The sequence below is a fragment of the Gossypium hirsutum genome, chromosome A05 (assembly GCF_007990345.1).
Source record: "Gossypium hirsutum isolate 1008001.06 chromosome A05, Gossypium_hirsutum_v2.1, whole genome shotgun sequence".
In the NCBI taxonomy this organism is placed as follows: Eukaryota; Viridiplantae; Streptophyta; class Magnoliopsida; order Malvales; family Malvaceae; genus Gossypium; species Gossypium hirsutum.
Genome location: NC_053428.1, coordinates 74,020,307 through 74,036,423, shown reverse-complemented (window position 1 = coordinate 74,036,423; position 16,117 = coordinate 74,020,307). Strand labels below are relative to the sequence as shown.

The following is a 16,117-nucleotide window of genomic DNA, read 5'->3' as shown; positions in this document are numbered from 1 at the left end:
CATAAAAGCTCTTCTCCATTTGAAGAAAAGAATATTCATGCATTGCTTCTCTCAGAAATGCAACCTATTTAATCAAATCATAGGTAATGTAAAACCGTGGGATAAACCACAACATTACACATAACAACTCCGTCCATAATCTATAGAGGGGAACCAAATAAAGTATTCTATACAAATACAAATAGAAGTGCAAAATCAAATTGATAGCCGGGAAATCAGATCACCTTCCCTAGCTGCTTTATTTCTTTTCAGTCTTGCAAGATTGATTGGTGGGCAACGAATTAAAAATTAGTGAACTCACTCCAGAGAAGCCTCAAACTATGGAAGTGTAGCTCTTACTTCTTTCCTATCTGCTCCAAATGACTGCGGATGAAACAAAATGATAACAATAATATTAAATCAGACAGAGACCATTCCAGTGACCTTTGGATCATTCATTCATTTATTGAACAGGTTGAATCAGATTATTCAGTTACAAAATAATATTAAATATGAATATTCATGCATTACTTCTCTCACAAATGCAACCTATTTATTGAACATTTAGTCGCTGAACTTTTTCTTGGTCCATATTAGTCTTGAAACTTAAAAGTTTTTCCCAATTTGTCCCTGAACTTGGATTTGAAATCATGTCACATCATTGCCTAAACTTTTTTTAAAAACTTTTAAAACATTTTATATTTTTCTAATAATTATCTTTGTGCTTTTTCAAGATTTTATATATATTTTAAAAAATTTTCAAGTAATGATCTCTGAGTACCATGTCATCACTTTAATGGAATCTAAGTTCGGGGACCAAATTGGGAATAGTTATCAAGTTCCAGGACTAATGATTCAAGGATCAAATTGTGAAAAATTACAAGTTAAGAGACTAAATGTTGCTTTATTTCTAAATATGTATTTAATTTAATAAATATGGGTACTAAGAAGTTAAAAGTTCAAATTTAATAACTTACAAAAATAGTTTTAATTAAAAATCAATTTTTTTATCATTCTTTTTCAAATTATTATCAGTTGAATGGACTTGCTAGAAGGATAAGGTTCTTATCTCACGGTAAGCAATCATGTAAGCAAAAATTCAAAATTTACTGACGAATTAAGAAACCTTAGCGAAGATAATGATAGGCAAATACTGTAAATGTATTTATATCTTAAGCAAATGATTCTGACCTCAACACCCAAACCTTTCGCATACACATTTGTGAAGAGTTCAGAAGGTTCAGGCATTGGACTTTCCTAAAAAGGAAAAAAGAAGAATTTTAGTATCCACAAATAACTAAACAAAACTTCAGTAAACATAAAATACAAATAAACTCATTAAAAAAAAAAAAAAACTCAGAATGAAAGCAGCAAAAAATTTCTAACCTTAGCTTGAGCAATTGCATCATCTACCTCTTTTCTCACTTCCTTTTCAACATCCTGAAATATTTTCCATATTTTGATATTTTCACTACCCAAAACAATACATAACAACATTTGAATGCTGATAGTTCCAAAAGTGACTCAAATACCTTCAACTCTTTTTCAGTAGCTAGATCATGAGACAATATCAGCTTCCTGATTCTTTCAATTGGATCACGCTCCTAGAAACATACATCTAGAATGTCAGTTTTGTATTACTTGATTAAATTACAAGAATAAATTGATTAAATTACAAGAATAAATATTTAATATTTAACAAATAAGTCCTCGAGAAAGTAACATGAATTGTGTATCAACCTGTCTAACACCACTAATCTCATCACGTGTTCGATAGGAGCTTCCAGGATCAGACATGGAGTGGCCGTGATACCTGTATGTGTCCATTTCAAGAATCTGCTCACAAGCAACAGGAATCAAAAATATGTCAATTATGCAATGAAATATTGAAAGTAGCATGAAATTTCCGACAGGAAGTAGAAGCAAATAAACATGCCTCATCATTACTAAAAACATCCATGAACTTCAGAATCATATATCTTCGGTATAAAGTAAAATTTTCACAACTTTAAACCTATGTCATTCAGACTCGGGTATGTGTCTGATATGGTTATGTTGAATTTTGAAGTTTTTCTATATATTTTGCAGGCCCCTTGGAGGGTCATATCGTCATAAGTCATATCTATTCACAAATAAGCATTGAAAATGGGCATCCCAATAAGTACTTCAAGAAAAATGAAGAGTTTAAGCAATATAGCTTTAAACACATTTGTGAGTTACAGAAGTAAGGACCTAAAATTCCAGTTGATGATAATTTACAGAATCTTCTTGCTTTAAAATTACAAGTCACTAGCATTTATTTTTCTGAAAAAGAGAAGGGGGAAAGAACTGAAACAATGACTAATTAATACCCAGCCAAAAACCAGGTACAGATGCCCCATTAATTTAGAATAGAGAGACACAGAATAATTTTCCATGGCAAGCACCTAATGTACTTTTCTGTCTAGCAAGCATATTTGAAGTTACTGAGTTATCCTATAAGCATCAATTATTTTTAGGGTACTGCTACTTTTAGCTTTTATATGTGGGAATGAAAAAAAAAATTCCATAACAGTTGTGCCTCAAAATATTCTTTTTTCTTAGACAAACAGGTTGTCCCTGCAACCAACTTTTCATCAGATATAAGCACCAAAGGCGTCTTATCATCCAATCAGTGACTGCCGTACCATAATCTCCTTGTGGCATAATAAAGAAGCTGTTGACAGTAAGCATCTGACATTGGAATGCATGATTCCCATAAAACTCGTGTAACATGACATTGCTACTTATCCTTTCTATAAAAGTTTCCAAGTTAAGCTTGCCATTGACCGCAAATTTAGACCTATTTTTTAGGTGTCATGAAGATTTCTCAAGCAACTTTACAGCCAGGAAAACTTCTCCAGAAAATCTCTGATGTTTGTTCTGGATAAGCACTGCAGAGTTTCAGCTCACCTAAAATGCTATTCATCTAGAGCCAGGTTAAATATAATCAACATGCAGGCAAAAAGATGACTTCTGGCAATTCAGTGCCACAATCGAGATCCATAAGTTAACCAGGCTTCAGAAAATTCCTCTAAGCCTATAAATGGGTGGGATTTGCACATACTAGCCAAAATAGATAAGTTTTGGCTTACTCTTTTGTAGAGATAAACTTCCTAATTTAAGTAGATTAGTTTAACCTTACAGGTTACAACTCTGACAGCATGTACATCTACAAAGCTCCAATAGCTACAAAACAAAGATTTTTCCTCCTTAATACTACTTATCTGAAAGGCTTCGGATAAAGCACATCATTAATAAGACCAGTAAGAGAAATGGAAAGCAAATAAGAGAAGGTTATTAAGTCCATCCTTATAGATAATCCTAAAAGGAGAAGATAAGCTAACTATCAACTTGATCCACTTTTAAAATCTCTCCAAGTATATGCCCAATCCATAGCCAAAAAGTGGTCATATTTCTTTAATTGTAATTTCATCTCATTTTTCTCTCACTTCTCTCAATATGTAAATAACTGAAGGAATTTGCTTGTTTCAGTTTCCATTTTCTCTCTTAGGCTCTCCAAATAACTTAAAACCAAACTTCTGCTTCATTTCCCTTACCTATTCCTCCCTTGAGAAACCAAACATGTTATTATTAAAACAGGACAGAACCATTAGATAGGCACTCATACCCACCCCAGGTTAACAAGTGCTTTGCATAGGTCTATTCTGTTATGTGCTGATATCTTGTATTTTAGCCCTCTTGAAATTCAATATCAAGGAGTGACCTTCCCATCTTAAGGCTTGGTACATGATACAAGCATTCATGTTGCACTATCTGTCAGGACTAAACTATTAGAATGCTGATATCTTGTATTTTAGCACTCTTCCAATCAAGTCTCAATGAGTGCCCCATTTCCCATCTTAAGGCTTGGGATGTGATACAAGCATTCATGTTGCATTACGTAAAGATGAAATTTATTAGCACTCTGAATCTTAGAGACGTTATGTAGGACTGTTGCAAGAAGAAAATAGTTTGAAGTAAGCAAAATTTTCCAAGGAAGAGTTTTACTCCCAGCTTGCTCTTCGTAGGTAATAAACTAAAAGATTGATTGATAGGAAAAGGGTTTCTAAATGAAACATGTGACTTCTCAGTCAAAGTAAGCATATTAACCATAGAGGAACTAAGACTTCTATTATAATGTAAATCATGTAGGAGTAATAGAACTTGCTTGCTACATAGCAGAGAAATTTGATTGTTTAATAGCAGTAAGTGTAAACAAGATAATACAAATTAAACAAATATTAAGATCTTACAAAGGGTAAAGAGTAAAAAAGAAATTCAAAGTCAGGAGCTGGATGAATAAACTTACAATTGGTCCATTCTTCAAGGCATGCTCTTTGGCAAACTTGCAAGCTTGCTTCACAGCAAGGGCATCCATGCCATCCACCTATAGGACAAGAAGCTTATGACAACTAGAACTAAAGTGCAATATTACAAAATACATTTATTGTCTATCATCCAGGAAAGGAACTTCAAACATATATTACCTCAAATCTACAAATAAAATAAAAAATAAAAAATTACATCATTATAGCTGAAAAAGGTTTTCTCTCAGTAGGTCTACTAGAAAACTCTCTGCTTGCATCAAACCCTGAACTTTAGAAGAAAACAAACTTTTATATTAAGAACCAAATAGAATAACTGTCTAAGCAGTAAAAAGCCCTTGAGATCCCATTTAAGTTCTAATCTAAAAGGATTATCAGAACAAAGCCATACACCTCCGTTTTAAATCAGCATAAGTACTTTCACGTAGCGCAAAATCACAACTATCACAGTTTTTCCGCATACAGTACTATGACATCTACAGTCACATAGTTCAAGAACCAATAAATTGCAACTTAACAAAACCATTGTCTCAACAAACCAACTAATTCTCACCTTCAAACCAGGAACATAATCCCCACGTTTGTAGTACGCTGGACTCTTCGCGGCTCTCCACTCTGCTGTCCCCATACCATCTGTACATTACAATTAAATAAGAAAATCTACCAAAAAACTGAATATCATAAACCAAAAATATTGCATTCCAATTGCTCACAATGATTGTTCTCGCAGACTAGAATTGCAGGCAGATCCCAAAGCGCAGAGATATTCAATGCCTCAAACAACTGCCCTTGATTAGCGGCCCCATCACCGTACAAAGCAAAAGTCACGGTTTCGTCTTTAGAATACTTTTGCGCAAACGCCAAGCCACATCCTAACGGAACCTGAGCTCCAACAATCCCGTGACCGCCATAAAAATTCGAATCCTTCTTGTAAAAATGCATCGAACCTCCTTTGCCTTTAGAGCAACCAGCCTGGCGTCCCATCAGCTCAGCAAAAACTTCCAGCAGGGTTCCACCGCGACTGACGAACGTGCAGTGGTCGCGGTAGGCAGTTATGATGCAGTCCTTTTTGGTAATGGCGGCTTCCATGCCAACGGCGACGGCTTCTTGCCCGTCGTATAGATGACAGAAACCACGGATAAGCTTAGCCTTGTAGAGTGAATCGGCAGCGATCTCCATCCGACGCATCAGCGCCATGTCTCGGAAAAAGGTAAGGAGCTCCTTCGGATTGGTCTCGACGGAACGTGAGGGAGCTTCGCACTGGTGAGAGGTGAAAGGAACGGAGGTCTCGACGGTCAAGGGAGAGTTATCGCCGGAGATCGAGCGTCGGAGGGAAAGAGCCGACGAGAGGGGTTTAAGAAGACTGGATGAGCGAGAAGCAGAAGCGGCGAGGTGTGATAGAGCCATCTCGACCGTCGGATTAGGAGACGTAGGTTGGTCCAAACTAAGGATGCGAGTGGTATTTAAGGAATACAGAGAGAGCAAAGAAGATGAAGGCTATAAAATAAAGGAAGAAAATTGTTCTTTCAATTATACTTATGTAACTATTATAGTCTTATTCTTCTATCAGTCCTTCTACTCTTTGCATATTTAAAATTTAGTCTTCTTACCTAGGATAATATGGTTCAATTCTGTCGGTTTTTTAATTTCTAAACTATTCATCATAATCCGGTTCGACTGTATTCAGTTGTCGATTTTTTATTAATTTTTTATTTTGAATTTTCAGATTGATTTTAATAAAATATGTTTTGTTTTATAATTTTTTAATATTATTTGATAAAATTTCAGACTCTTTTTCATAAATATTTTTAAAAAATAATACTTTTTCAAAAACTTTTAAATTATTTTTATTATTTTAAATATAAAATATTTTTTATATCATAAAAACTAAAAATTAATTATATATTAAATAAAAAATGAAAGTTGATTTGGTTGAATTTGAATTGATATCAGATAACTATAGAAACAATTTGATTTCGGTTTTTTCTTTCTCAACATTAATAACAATGTTAATTGATTTTTACTAAATTTCAATTATTTATATTTATAAGTCCTTAATTGCATTAATGAGTTAACTTAGGTTAATTTAATTAGATATTATTATTAAAATATAATTGATTGTAAGATAATTCGTATTTTTAATATATTTATTTTTGACTAATTATCGAATAAAATATTATTAAATTTGAATTTTTCTTAAGGATGAAGTTAGTGTGCTGAATTTAAACTCTTATAAAAATGGGTTACACTGGAACAAAAAACAAAGAAGAGCGCTTGATTGAAGGATTAAAAATTTAAAAAGTAGCTGGATAAATATTGAAGAATTTTTTATATTGTTATAACTCTGTAATTAGTTTAAATTTAATTTTTAATTTAAATTTGATTTAAATTTTAAATTATTTAATGATAATATTTAAAATTATTTATTAATAATATTTAAAATTATTTATTCATAATATTTAAGAAAAATCTAGTTAAATTTTAATACTAAAAGTATATATAAATAATTAGTCACTACAACCAAATACTACAACCAAAAACAGACTTTAACTTTCTCATTTAATAAATTCTCTCCTTTTTTCCCTCCTGCGTGTTTGCGATTGCTGTTTCATTATTTTTTCTGTTTTTATGTCAACTTTTTGGTTTAATTTCTTCCAAGGTCTTGTTCCTTCCCACTTTCCACGATTTCAAGAGAAAATCTATTTCAATAATCGATTTAAGATTGAAGTACACTGAGGCTAAGGCTAAGCTTAAAATATTTTATTTACAAATTTACTTTATTTGCTTAAATTTATTTTTTTGCTATTTTGAATCTATTTTTATTTTATTTTATTACACTTTTTATTCCCTTATTATCTTAATCAATTTAAACCCCTATTTTTATTTCTCTTTTTTTTAGCACTACTAACCGTGACTACGATAACAAATCTGGTCACAAAAAAGGCAAAAATTAGATAATCAGTCTCTATGGATTCGACCCTATTCGCTTATTATATTTGTCATAGGAATTTATTTTTGGTCACGTCCCATAAGTTAGACAAGACGTTTCGAATCCTCAAAAATTAGCTTGCTCATTATTTGATCATTAATTAAATCTCATGTATTTTCCTTTTAAAAAGGATGTTCAGTTATCCAAATTTAAAGAGAAAGTCAAACCCCATAAGTTAGGACACGACTTCTTGAATCTCCAAATATGAAACATTGCCTTAATTTTAAAAATTTCCTTTCTCGAGTAATAACAAATTAAAACAATGCGTATTTATCTTATTTGGGTATAGTACAGCAATGAATAAATATATTTAAACACGGTTTGTAACATGGTTATAATGAAATGGTATTATATTAAAATGGAATGAAAAATATACGAAAAATAAAAAATGTTGTGTTAGTGAATGATAATAATACAAATATAATAATAAAACCAATTCGTAATAAACATAATGGCGATAATCACGTAATATTTACTACTCTAATACTAATATAAATAATCAAAGAAAAATAAATAATGACAATACTACTACTAATAATAATAATAGTAGCAAGGGAACAAAAATGTGCAAATAAAAGAAAATGAGTAATAAAATAATCAATCAATCCATAATTACTATTCTAATTCTAATATAAATAATCAAAATACAATAAATAATAACAATAATGAGAAGAAGAAGAACAATAATGATAAAATAAGAATCAAACGTATAAATAAAAGACACGTAAATGACATAAATTCTAAGTGTTAATATAAGTGAGAGATTAAATTGAAATTTGAACTAAAATTAAGCCATAAATCGCAACATAATTAAAGAAATAGGGAATAAAGGACTAAATTAAAGGTCCAAGAAAATCTAATGTCTAAATTAAAAAATCTGATAAAAAGGGGTTAAATGAAAATGTGGAGCAAAAGCTCAAGGATCCCGAGGACAATTAGTCCAAAACATTACACGTGTCACTCCCCGAGGGGTCAATGATATAAGGACTAAATTAAAAATGAATTAAAATTAAAAGGTACAATCTAAAAAAGGAAAAAAGCGAAATTAGGACTGAATTAAAAAAAAGGGTCCAAAAGTAGAAGGACTAGGAGTGAAAATATCCCATTACCGCGAAAACACGCGGATCCTAGGATCAGGTGGGGTCAGATATTTGAATTGTGTCAAAACGACGTCGTTTTGGTGTCTGAAAATTAAGCCCAAAACGATGTCGTTTTGGTGTCTGAAAATTAAGCCCAAAACGACGTCATATAGGACCCTATATAAAAGCAAAAAATCAGACCAAAAAATCATTTTAAACCTTTTTTTTTAATAAAAAAAACTCTTCTTTTGATTTTTTTCTCTCAAAACCTTCTCCCCTTCAGGCCACAAGGCCGTCGGTGGCCCGAAAAAAACAAAATCCTCCATTTTTCTTGTTTCTTTGCGTAGAACTTTGATTTGGAGTTAAAACTACCAAAAACTAAAGTCAAAGCCCAAAAAAAGAAGAAACTCTTCGACTCCCAACGCCCTCCTTGCGGCCTCGGCCAAATCCCCAAGGATTTGACGGCCTCTAAAATCGGAAGAGACACCGAAGGCGGCACGAAGACGAAAAGTCAGGTAACCCTTTTTTTTACTTATTATTTTTTTATTTGCTTCGGAAATAAAAAAAATAATATGCTACCTTTTGAAACTTGATGTTTTTTTTGTATTTTTCCGTGTAAAAAAAATTACATCCTGAATTCGGCCTTTATAGCCAATTTACATATTTTCTTTTTATTATATCTACTGTTCATCTACTACTGTTCATTTGTTTCTTATCTTTTCATTCTTTCTATTTTTGCAAGGGTGGTGGAGTCAATGACGAAGAGAGAAGCAGGCCCTTGCCATTTCGGTGCAATGGCGGCCAAGGCGTGTCAGGCTTTGGGGCGTGCGTGCTGACATGGATAAGGGCAACAGTGCAAGGACTTTAGGGTTTTTTTATTTTATTGAAAAGAGGTTTAAGTTGTTGGGCTTTAAGGTCTCTTCATTTAGGCCATATTGGGCCATATTGTAAATAGACTTGGATTGTAGATTTTGTTATTATATTTTTAGTTTTTTTGGTTTGGTTTATTTTTATTATTTGGCCCAAGCTAAATTGGCTTATTACAGCTGCCCCTCTTTTCTCGTTGACGTGCAATGAGAATAGAGCTAAGACCTTAAAAAGGGTCAATTTTGCTTGGCCTTGTCAAATCTCGACTTATTTGGTGTTTCTCTTTTCCAAGTAACATCATTCTAACTCACCGCAACTTCAGAGGTATAGGATTTGTTGCATCAACCTACTCCACTACAACTTTTGAAAGATAAGATTAGTAACTTCAATCGGTTCTACTGTAACTTCAGGGAGATAATATTCATTTTAATCTGCTCCATTGCAACTTTAGGGAGATAAGATTTGTAACTTCAATCTGCTCCACTATAACTTCAGGGAGGTAAGATTTGTAACTTCAATCTGCTCATTTGCAACTTCAGGGAGATAAAATTCGCCACGCTAGATTTAGTCTGACCTATTGCAACTTCAGAGGTATAGGATTTAGTTTTAATCTACTCCGCTGCAACTTTAGGGGGATAAGATTTGTAACTTGTAGTTTTAATCTGTTCCACTGCAACTTCAGGGAAATAAGGTTTGCTAGCTTTATTCTGCTCCACTACAACTTCAGGGAGATAAGGTTTGTAACTTGTAGCTTTAATTTGTTCCACTACACTTCAGGGAAATAAGATTTGCTATCTTCAATCTGCTCCACTGCAACTTCAGGGAGATGAGATTTGTAATTCCAATATGCTCCGCTACAACTTCAGTGAGATAAGATTTGTAACTTCAATCTGTTCTACTACAACTTCAGAGAGATAAGATTTGCTATCTTCAATCTGCTCTACTGCAACTTCAGAGAGATAGAATTGTAACTTTAATTTGCTCTATTGCAACTTCAGAGAGATAAAATTTGCTATCTTCAATCTACTCCATTGCAACTTTAGGGAGATAAGACTCGCCACGATGACTTCAATTCGTCCCATTACAACTTCAGGGGTATAGGATTTGTTATTTCACTGATCTGTTACACCTTTCTATAGGGAACATGACCTGTAAAATCCATTTGGGCCTATATTTATTCCAAGCGATTAGGATGTTATGATCAGAACGAATCAAATACTCCTAACTAGATATGTATGAATGATATTTACATGAATGCAAAATGTCATTTTTTTAAGAATGATCCGCTTTTAATGCTCAAGTTGACATTGCTCGTTGCTCATCAAGGTTCTATCACTGACGAATTACCTTGTCTTCTTATTCAGTTGGTATCTTTGACAGAAAACCCGATGAAATAATCACAATTTAAACTATTCATTCCCAAACCTTTCCAACTCTTAGATTTGGTTAGTTTTGACTAGTGGTCCTGTTTCAGGTCCTTGTACTATTTAGAAAACTTTTAGAACAATATGCAAGAAATCCTTTTATTTGAATATTATTAGTCCATTGATCGTTATTTCAATGAAAAATGCATGAAAAAGATTGTAACAATGGACAAGGTTCAAATTTATTGGGAGCAAAGTTCGAAATGAATAGATTAATCAAAATAGAAAACGTTGCTAAAATACAAAATGAATAAGATGAAACTAGGTGCCCCAGATATCGTAGCATGAGTTTCTCCGCATTAACTTCTCGAGGACCCTTTTGAGCCTGATATGTGTTTATGAGATCTAGAGTACTTCGTTGATGCCTCAAGATGTAAAGTTCTTAATTCTGAGAAGACCCGACCATCACATGTTCAATCTTCAATCCGAATTTGAGCTGTCCTTTTCTGGGTTTTCAACTCAAAACTCCTTTAGTCTTAATGTGCCCTTTGCGAGTTTTCGCTTGGCCTTTCCCTTTTTTTTAGGTGAAGTATTTGTTGACTGAATCTGAATTCACATGATTAGGTAGGCTTTTACTATCCATCTCGGTCAAAATCAATGCTCCTCCAGAAAATGCCTTCTTTACCACATAAGGTCTTTTCCAGTTTGGCATCCACTTTTCTTTAAAGTCCTTTTGTATGGGAAAGATCTTTTTTAATACCAGGTCCCCCTCATGGAATTCTCTAGGGCAAATCTTTTTGTCATAAGCTCGCATCATTCTTTTTTTTATACATCTGACCATGACGGATAACTTTCAACCTTTTCTCTTTAATCAAGTTCAGCTGATCATATCGGGATTGGATCCATTCTGCTTCATCTAACTTCAATGCTGACAAAACTTGGATAGAAGGAATCTCAACTTCAATAGGCAAAACCGCTTCCATTCCATTAACCAATGAGAAAGGTGTTACCCTAGTGGAGGTCCTGAAAGATTTTCGATAAGCATAGAAGGCAAATGGTAACTTCTCATGCTAATCTTTATAAGTCTCAGTCATTTTCCCCACGATCTTCTTAATGTTCTTATTGGCTGCCTCTACCGCACCATTTATTTTTGGGCGATATGGTGACGAGTTGTGGTGTTTGATCTTGAATTGACTACAGACCTCCGCTATCGTATTGTTGTTCAAGTTCAGTACATTGTTAGATATGATCTTTTCTGACATTCCAGACTGACATATGAACCCTTTCTTCAAGAATTTGCTGATTGTCGACTTCGTGACATTGGCGTAAGAAGTGGCCTCTACCCACTTTGTGAAGTAATCAATGACCATAAAGATGAATCTATACCCATTGGAAGCTTTTGGCAAGACCGCCTAATGACATCCAAGCCCCATGTAACACCCTTTACCTGTATTCGACGCCGGGATAGGGTTCAAGGCGTTACCGGACTTAAACATAAATATTCATACAAAACCGAGCCATAAAATTTCATTCAATTTAAAATAAATCAAACATGTACATTGTCTCTTTTATGGACCTATGAATTCCAAAAACATGCATTGGGATTAGTTCCAGACCAAACCGAAAACTTTAGAAAACTTTGGAAAATTTTTCTTTAATATAGAGCCACACGCCCATGTGAGACAAGAGACACGCCCGTGTGCTCTCGACATGCTCGTGTCTTTAGGCCGTGTAACTCTCTGATTATGACGTCAGCACCAAAATAAGGTCACACGGCTGTATCACACGCCCGTGTGTCCAGACCGTGTGGTGAATTAAAAATAAATGAATTTTTCATAAAAATGGTGCAGACTTCACACGGCCAGAGTACACGTCCATATGGGTAGGCCGTGTCCTTCACACGGCCAAGACACACGCCCGTGTCTTAGCCTGTGTGTTTACTACTAGGCATACTGACTTGCAAAAATAAGGTATAAGGGACACACGGCCAGACAACATGCCTATGATACACAGCCTAAATACATGCCCGTGTGTCTACCCGTATGGACAATTTAGAGGCTATCTACCAAGCCAATTGTTACCCTCAAGCACTCATTTACTCAAACATGTTTCATAGCATGCAATATAACCTATTTAAACACTCAAATATTCAATATCATGGCACTACCATGTCCTCTTAGAATCATTTTATTTCATATTCAATTAGCCATACCTTTTTAAAAGTATTCCACACCAATAAGATTTGTCATTTTAATTCCAAGTTATAAACTCTTTACTATGATCATCTCAAGTCATTAAGTCATCCTTTATCTTCAAACATTTAATTCACATCTCATCATATATTCATCAAACAATCACAAAACACATCATCAAGGCATTAGCACATGTATGCATGAACAATTAGATGTTACAACCCAGTAATCAAATATAAGCCACATTTCATGGCTATTACAAAATGAATCATCAACATTATAGGCCTTAACAATTTGGCCAAAATAGCATGACACATATCACAAAATAACAAAGTCCCTTATACATGCCATACTAAAAAATATTAAAATCACTATACCTAAATGTTCCTTTGATAGTGTGATCTAATACTCTGACAACTTCCGATCCCCGAGCTAGCTTGGCAGGACTACATGGGATGAAAAGGAAAGGGGGGTAAGCATTAGAGCTTAGTAAGTCCATATGCAAATAATATGCAATGTAAGCAAACAAATATCATACAATAACATAATAAACATAATTATAAACCTAAACATAAGTTTGCAAATCATTCGAAACTTTTGCCTTACTTATTACCTATATACCTCTTTACCATGAAACATCATATATCAAGGCATTACTCATGAGTTTAGTGTACATACCAGTACCATCTTGTAGAATAACTCATAATCATACCTTCTTTAACATGCCCCTTTTTGGGACCTTTACTACATTATCCATTTTATTACTCGTTGAACACTCAGAATAATATTGGATACGTGGAAAACTTGCACATAAGTGTCACATATACATACATAGCCAAAGCTACCTCATAACATGTAACGCTCGTAATAGAGCTACTCACGGGCCTGCTCACACAAGCTGTCGGTCTGAGCGTAACTACACGGGCTGCTCACACAAGCTGTCAGGTATCCGACACACTCAAGATTACTTAGCCACCGGTGGGACGCCCAAGACCAGCACCCGGAACCAAATTACATGAATCACATATATTACGAACTAAGACCATACTCAATGAGTTCGGATCACATTGTCCCTAGTGACATGTCACTTGTATCCTAAACTATTCCTAAGGTTCAAATGGGATTTTCCTCACTTGCACATGACATCCTTATCGTACTTGCTCGTGATGTCGTGGATAACAAACATAACATCATTTATATTTTCATAACATCCATTAGGCATAACATACATAATAGAAATAAATTATTTATCACATAATATCAAATCATTTGAAATATGCAGCAATACCACATTATTTACACATGTACTTCCTCGGTACAAAATGATGAGAAATGAGCCTATTCGTCGTAAACTTTATTCTTTTCCCGGTGAAGACCCGAATCACTTTTTTCTTGATCTATAATGCCAAATTTAAATTGTTTAATATTCACATTGTTCAAATCAATCCATAATTCATACTTTAGTAAAATTTACCTTTTTACCCCTAACTTTTCACTTATCTATATTTTAGTCCCTAGGCTCGTAAAACGAAATGCATGTATTTTATTTGTTACCCAAGTCTAGCCGAATTTTCCTTGTACTCATAACAACCCATATTTTTCATCACAATCATATTTTTATCTCTTATTTTACACCGCTTACAAAATAGTCATTTTTAGTTGTTTTTATGAAAAATCACTTTGTGAAAGATGTTTATCTTACACCAAACTTTCATATTCCTCCATTAAACATCAAAATACATGTATGTCATACATGGATAAATTTTTTAACATAAAACCTTCTTCAAAATAAGGGTAGAAATAGGTAAATCAAGCTACGAGGACTTCAAAATTGTAAAGAACATTAAAAACGGACTAGGGAACACTTACTATTGAGCTTGAAAATGTCAAAAACCTTAGCTATGGAGTGCTTAGAATTTTTGGTAGCCACCTGAAGAAGAAGAGCCAATTTTGCTTTGAATTTTCCCTTTTTATTCTTTTAGTTACCAAATGACTAAAATGCCCTTAAGGCCTTTCTTTCAAATTTTCCTATGCATGTCAATTTTTGTCCAAAATTATAGAAATTGGTCAAATTGCTAATTAGGACCTTCTAATTTATAATCTAAAGCAATTTCATGCTAAAAGCTTCTAGAACACAAGTTTTGCTTCTTATTCAATTTAGTCCCTAAAGTTCAATTGGACATTTTATGCATAGAATTTCTTCATGAAATTTTCACGCAAGCATGCATACATATCATGGATATCATAATAATCATAAAATAATTATTTCTATCTCAGATTTGTGGTCTTGAAACCACTGTTCCGACTAGCCCCTAATTTAGGATGTTACAACTCTCCCCCCTTTAGAGATTTTCGTCCCCGAAAATCTTACCAGTAAAAAGGTTTGGGTATTGTTTCTTCATAGCCTCCTCAGGCTCCCATGTAGCTTCTTTAAATCCATTCTATGCCATTAAACCTTCACAAGAGCAATACTTTCGTTTCTCAATTGTTTGACTTCTCGAGCCAAAATCTTAACCGATTCCTCACCTTAAGTCATATCCGATCGAATTTCAACCTCTATCGATGCAATCACATGTGAAGGATCAGATCGATGATGACACAACATAGATACGTGAAACACATTATGACTCTTTTCTAACTCTAATGGCAAAGGCAATCGATAAGCAACAGGCCCTACTCTTTCGGTGATTTTGTAAGGTCCTATGAAACAAGGACTCAACTTGCCTTTTCTACTAAATATCAAAACCTTTTTCTAGGGAGATACTTTCAAGAATACTTTATCACCCACTTGATACTCAATTTTTTTTCTTTTCAAATCCACATACGATTTTTGTCTATCCAATGCCGCATTCAGACAATTATGAATTACCTTCAACTTTTCTTCGGTTTCCTTAACCAAATCAACTCTATGAATCTTATTCTCCTTAAGTTCAATCCAATATAAAGGTGTACAACATTTACGTCCATACAATGCCTCGTAAAGCGCCATTTTCAAGCTCGACTAATAACTATTGTTGTAGGCAAATTCGACCAAGGGTAGATAATTTTCCTAACTATCTTGGAATTCAAGAACACAGCATCTGAGCATATCTTCAAGTGTCTAAATTACCCTATCAGATTGCCCATCGATTTATGGGTGAAAAGCGGTACTAAAGTTCAGTTTCGTGCCCAAAACCTTTTGCAATTTTTTCCAAAATTGTGATGTGAACCTCATATCTCTATTAGAAATTATTGACAAAGGTACTCCGTGAATCTTACAATTTTAGAAACATACAATTCTGCCAACTTATCAAGTGAATAA

At 33.8% G+C, this 16,117-nt stretch overlaps 1 protein-coding gene across 2 annotated transcripts; it reads right to left on the bottom strand.

Moving 5' to 3' along the window:
* Positions 1 to 18: 18 nt before the first annotated feature.
* LOC107886319 (pyruvate dehydrogenase E1 component subunit alpha, mitochondrial) lies at positions 19 to 5,853 on the bottom strand. Of its 2 annotated transcripts, XM_016810217.2 has the most exons (8): positions 5,039 to 5,853; positions 4,879 to 4,958; positions 4,310 to 4,387; positions 1,720 to 1,815; positions 1,512 to 1,583; positions 1,366 to 1,419; positions 1,171 to 1,236; positions 19 to 363 (listed from the first exon to the last, which is right to left on the bottom strand). In XM_016810217.2, the coding sequence occupies exons 1-8, from the start codon at positions 5,730 to 5,732 to the stop codon at positions 319 to 321; spliced, it is 1,185 nt and encodes a 394-aa protein (XP_016665706.1). In that variant the 5' UTR covers positions 5,733 to 5,853; the 3' UTR covers positions 19 to 318. The 2 variants fall into 2 exon arrangements, with proteins under 2 accessions (XP_016665706.1, XP_040968581.1); XM_041112647.1 differs by lacking the exon at positions 1,171 to 1,236 and having other exon boundaries at positions 5,039 to 5,839.
* Between the last annotated feature and the right edge of the window lie 10,264 nt (positions 5,854 to 16,117).

What these genes read in the sequence shown, in the direction of transcription:
- LOC107886319 (XM_016810217.2), bottom strand. Translation starts at nt 5,732, where the DNA reads ATGGCTCTATCACACCTCGCCGCTTCTGCTTCTCGCTCATCCAGTCTT. An exon ending in ATGCAATTGCTCAAGCTAAG is followed by an intron (nt 1,237 to 1,365) that starts GTTAGAAATTTT and finishes TTTCCTTTTTAG; the next exon opens with GAAAGTCCAATGCCTGAACC. An exon ending in CGAAAGGTTTGGGTGTTGAG is followed by an intron (nt 364 to 1,170) that starts GTCAGAATCATT and finishes TTTCATCCGCAG; the next exon opens with TCATTTGGAGCAGATAGGAA.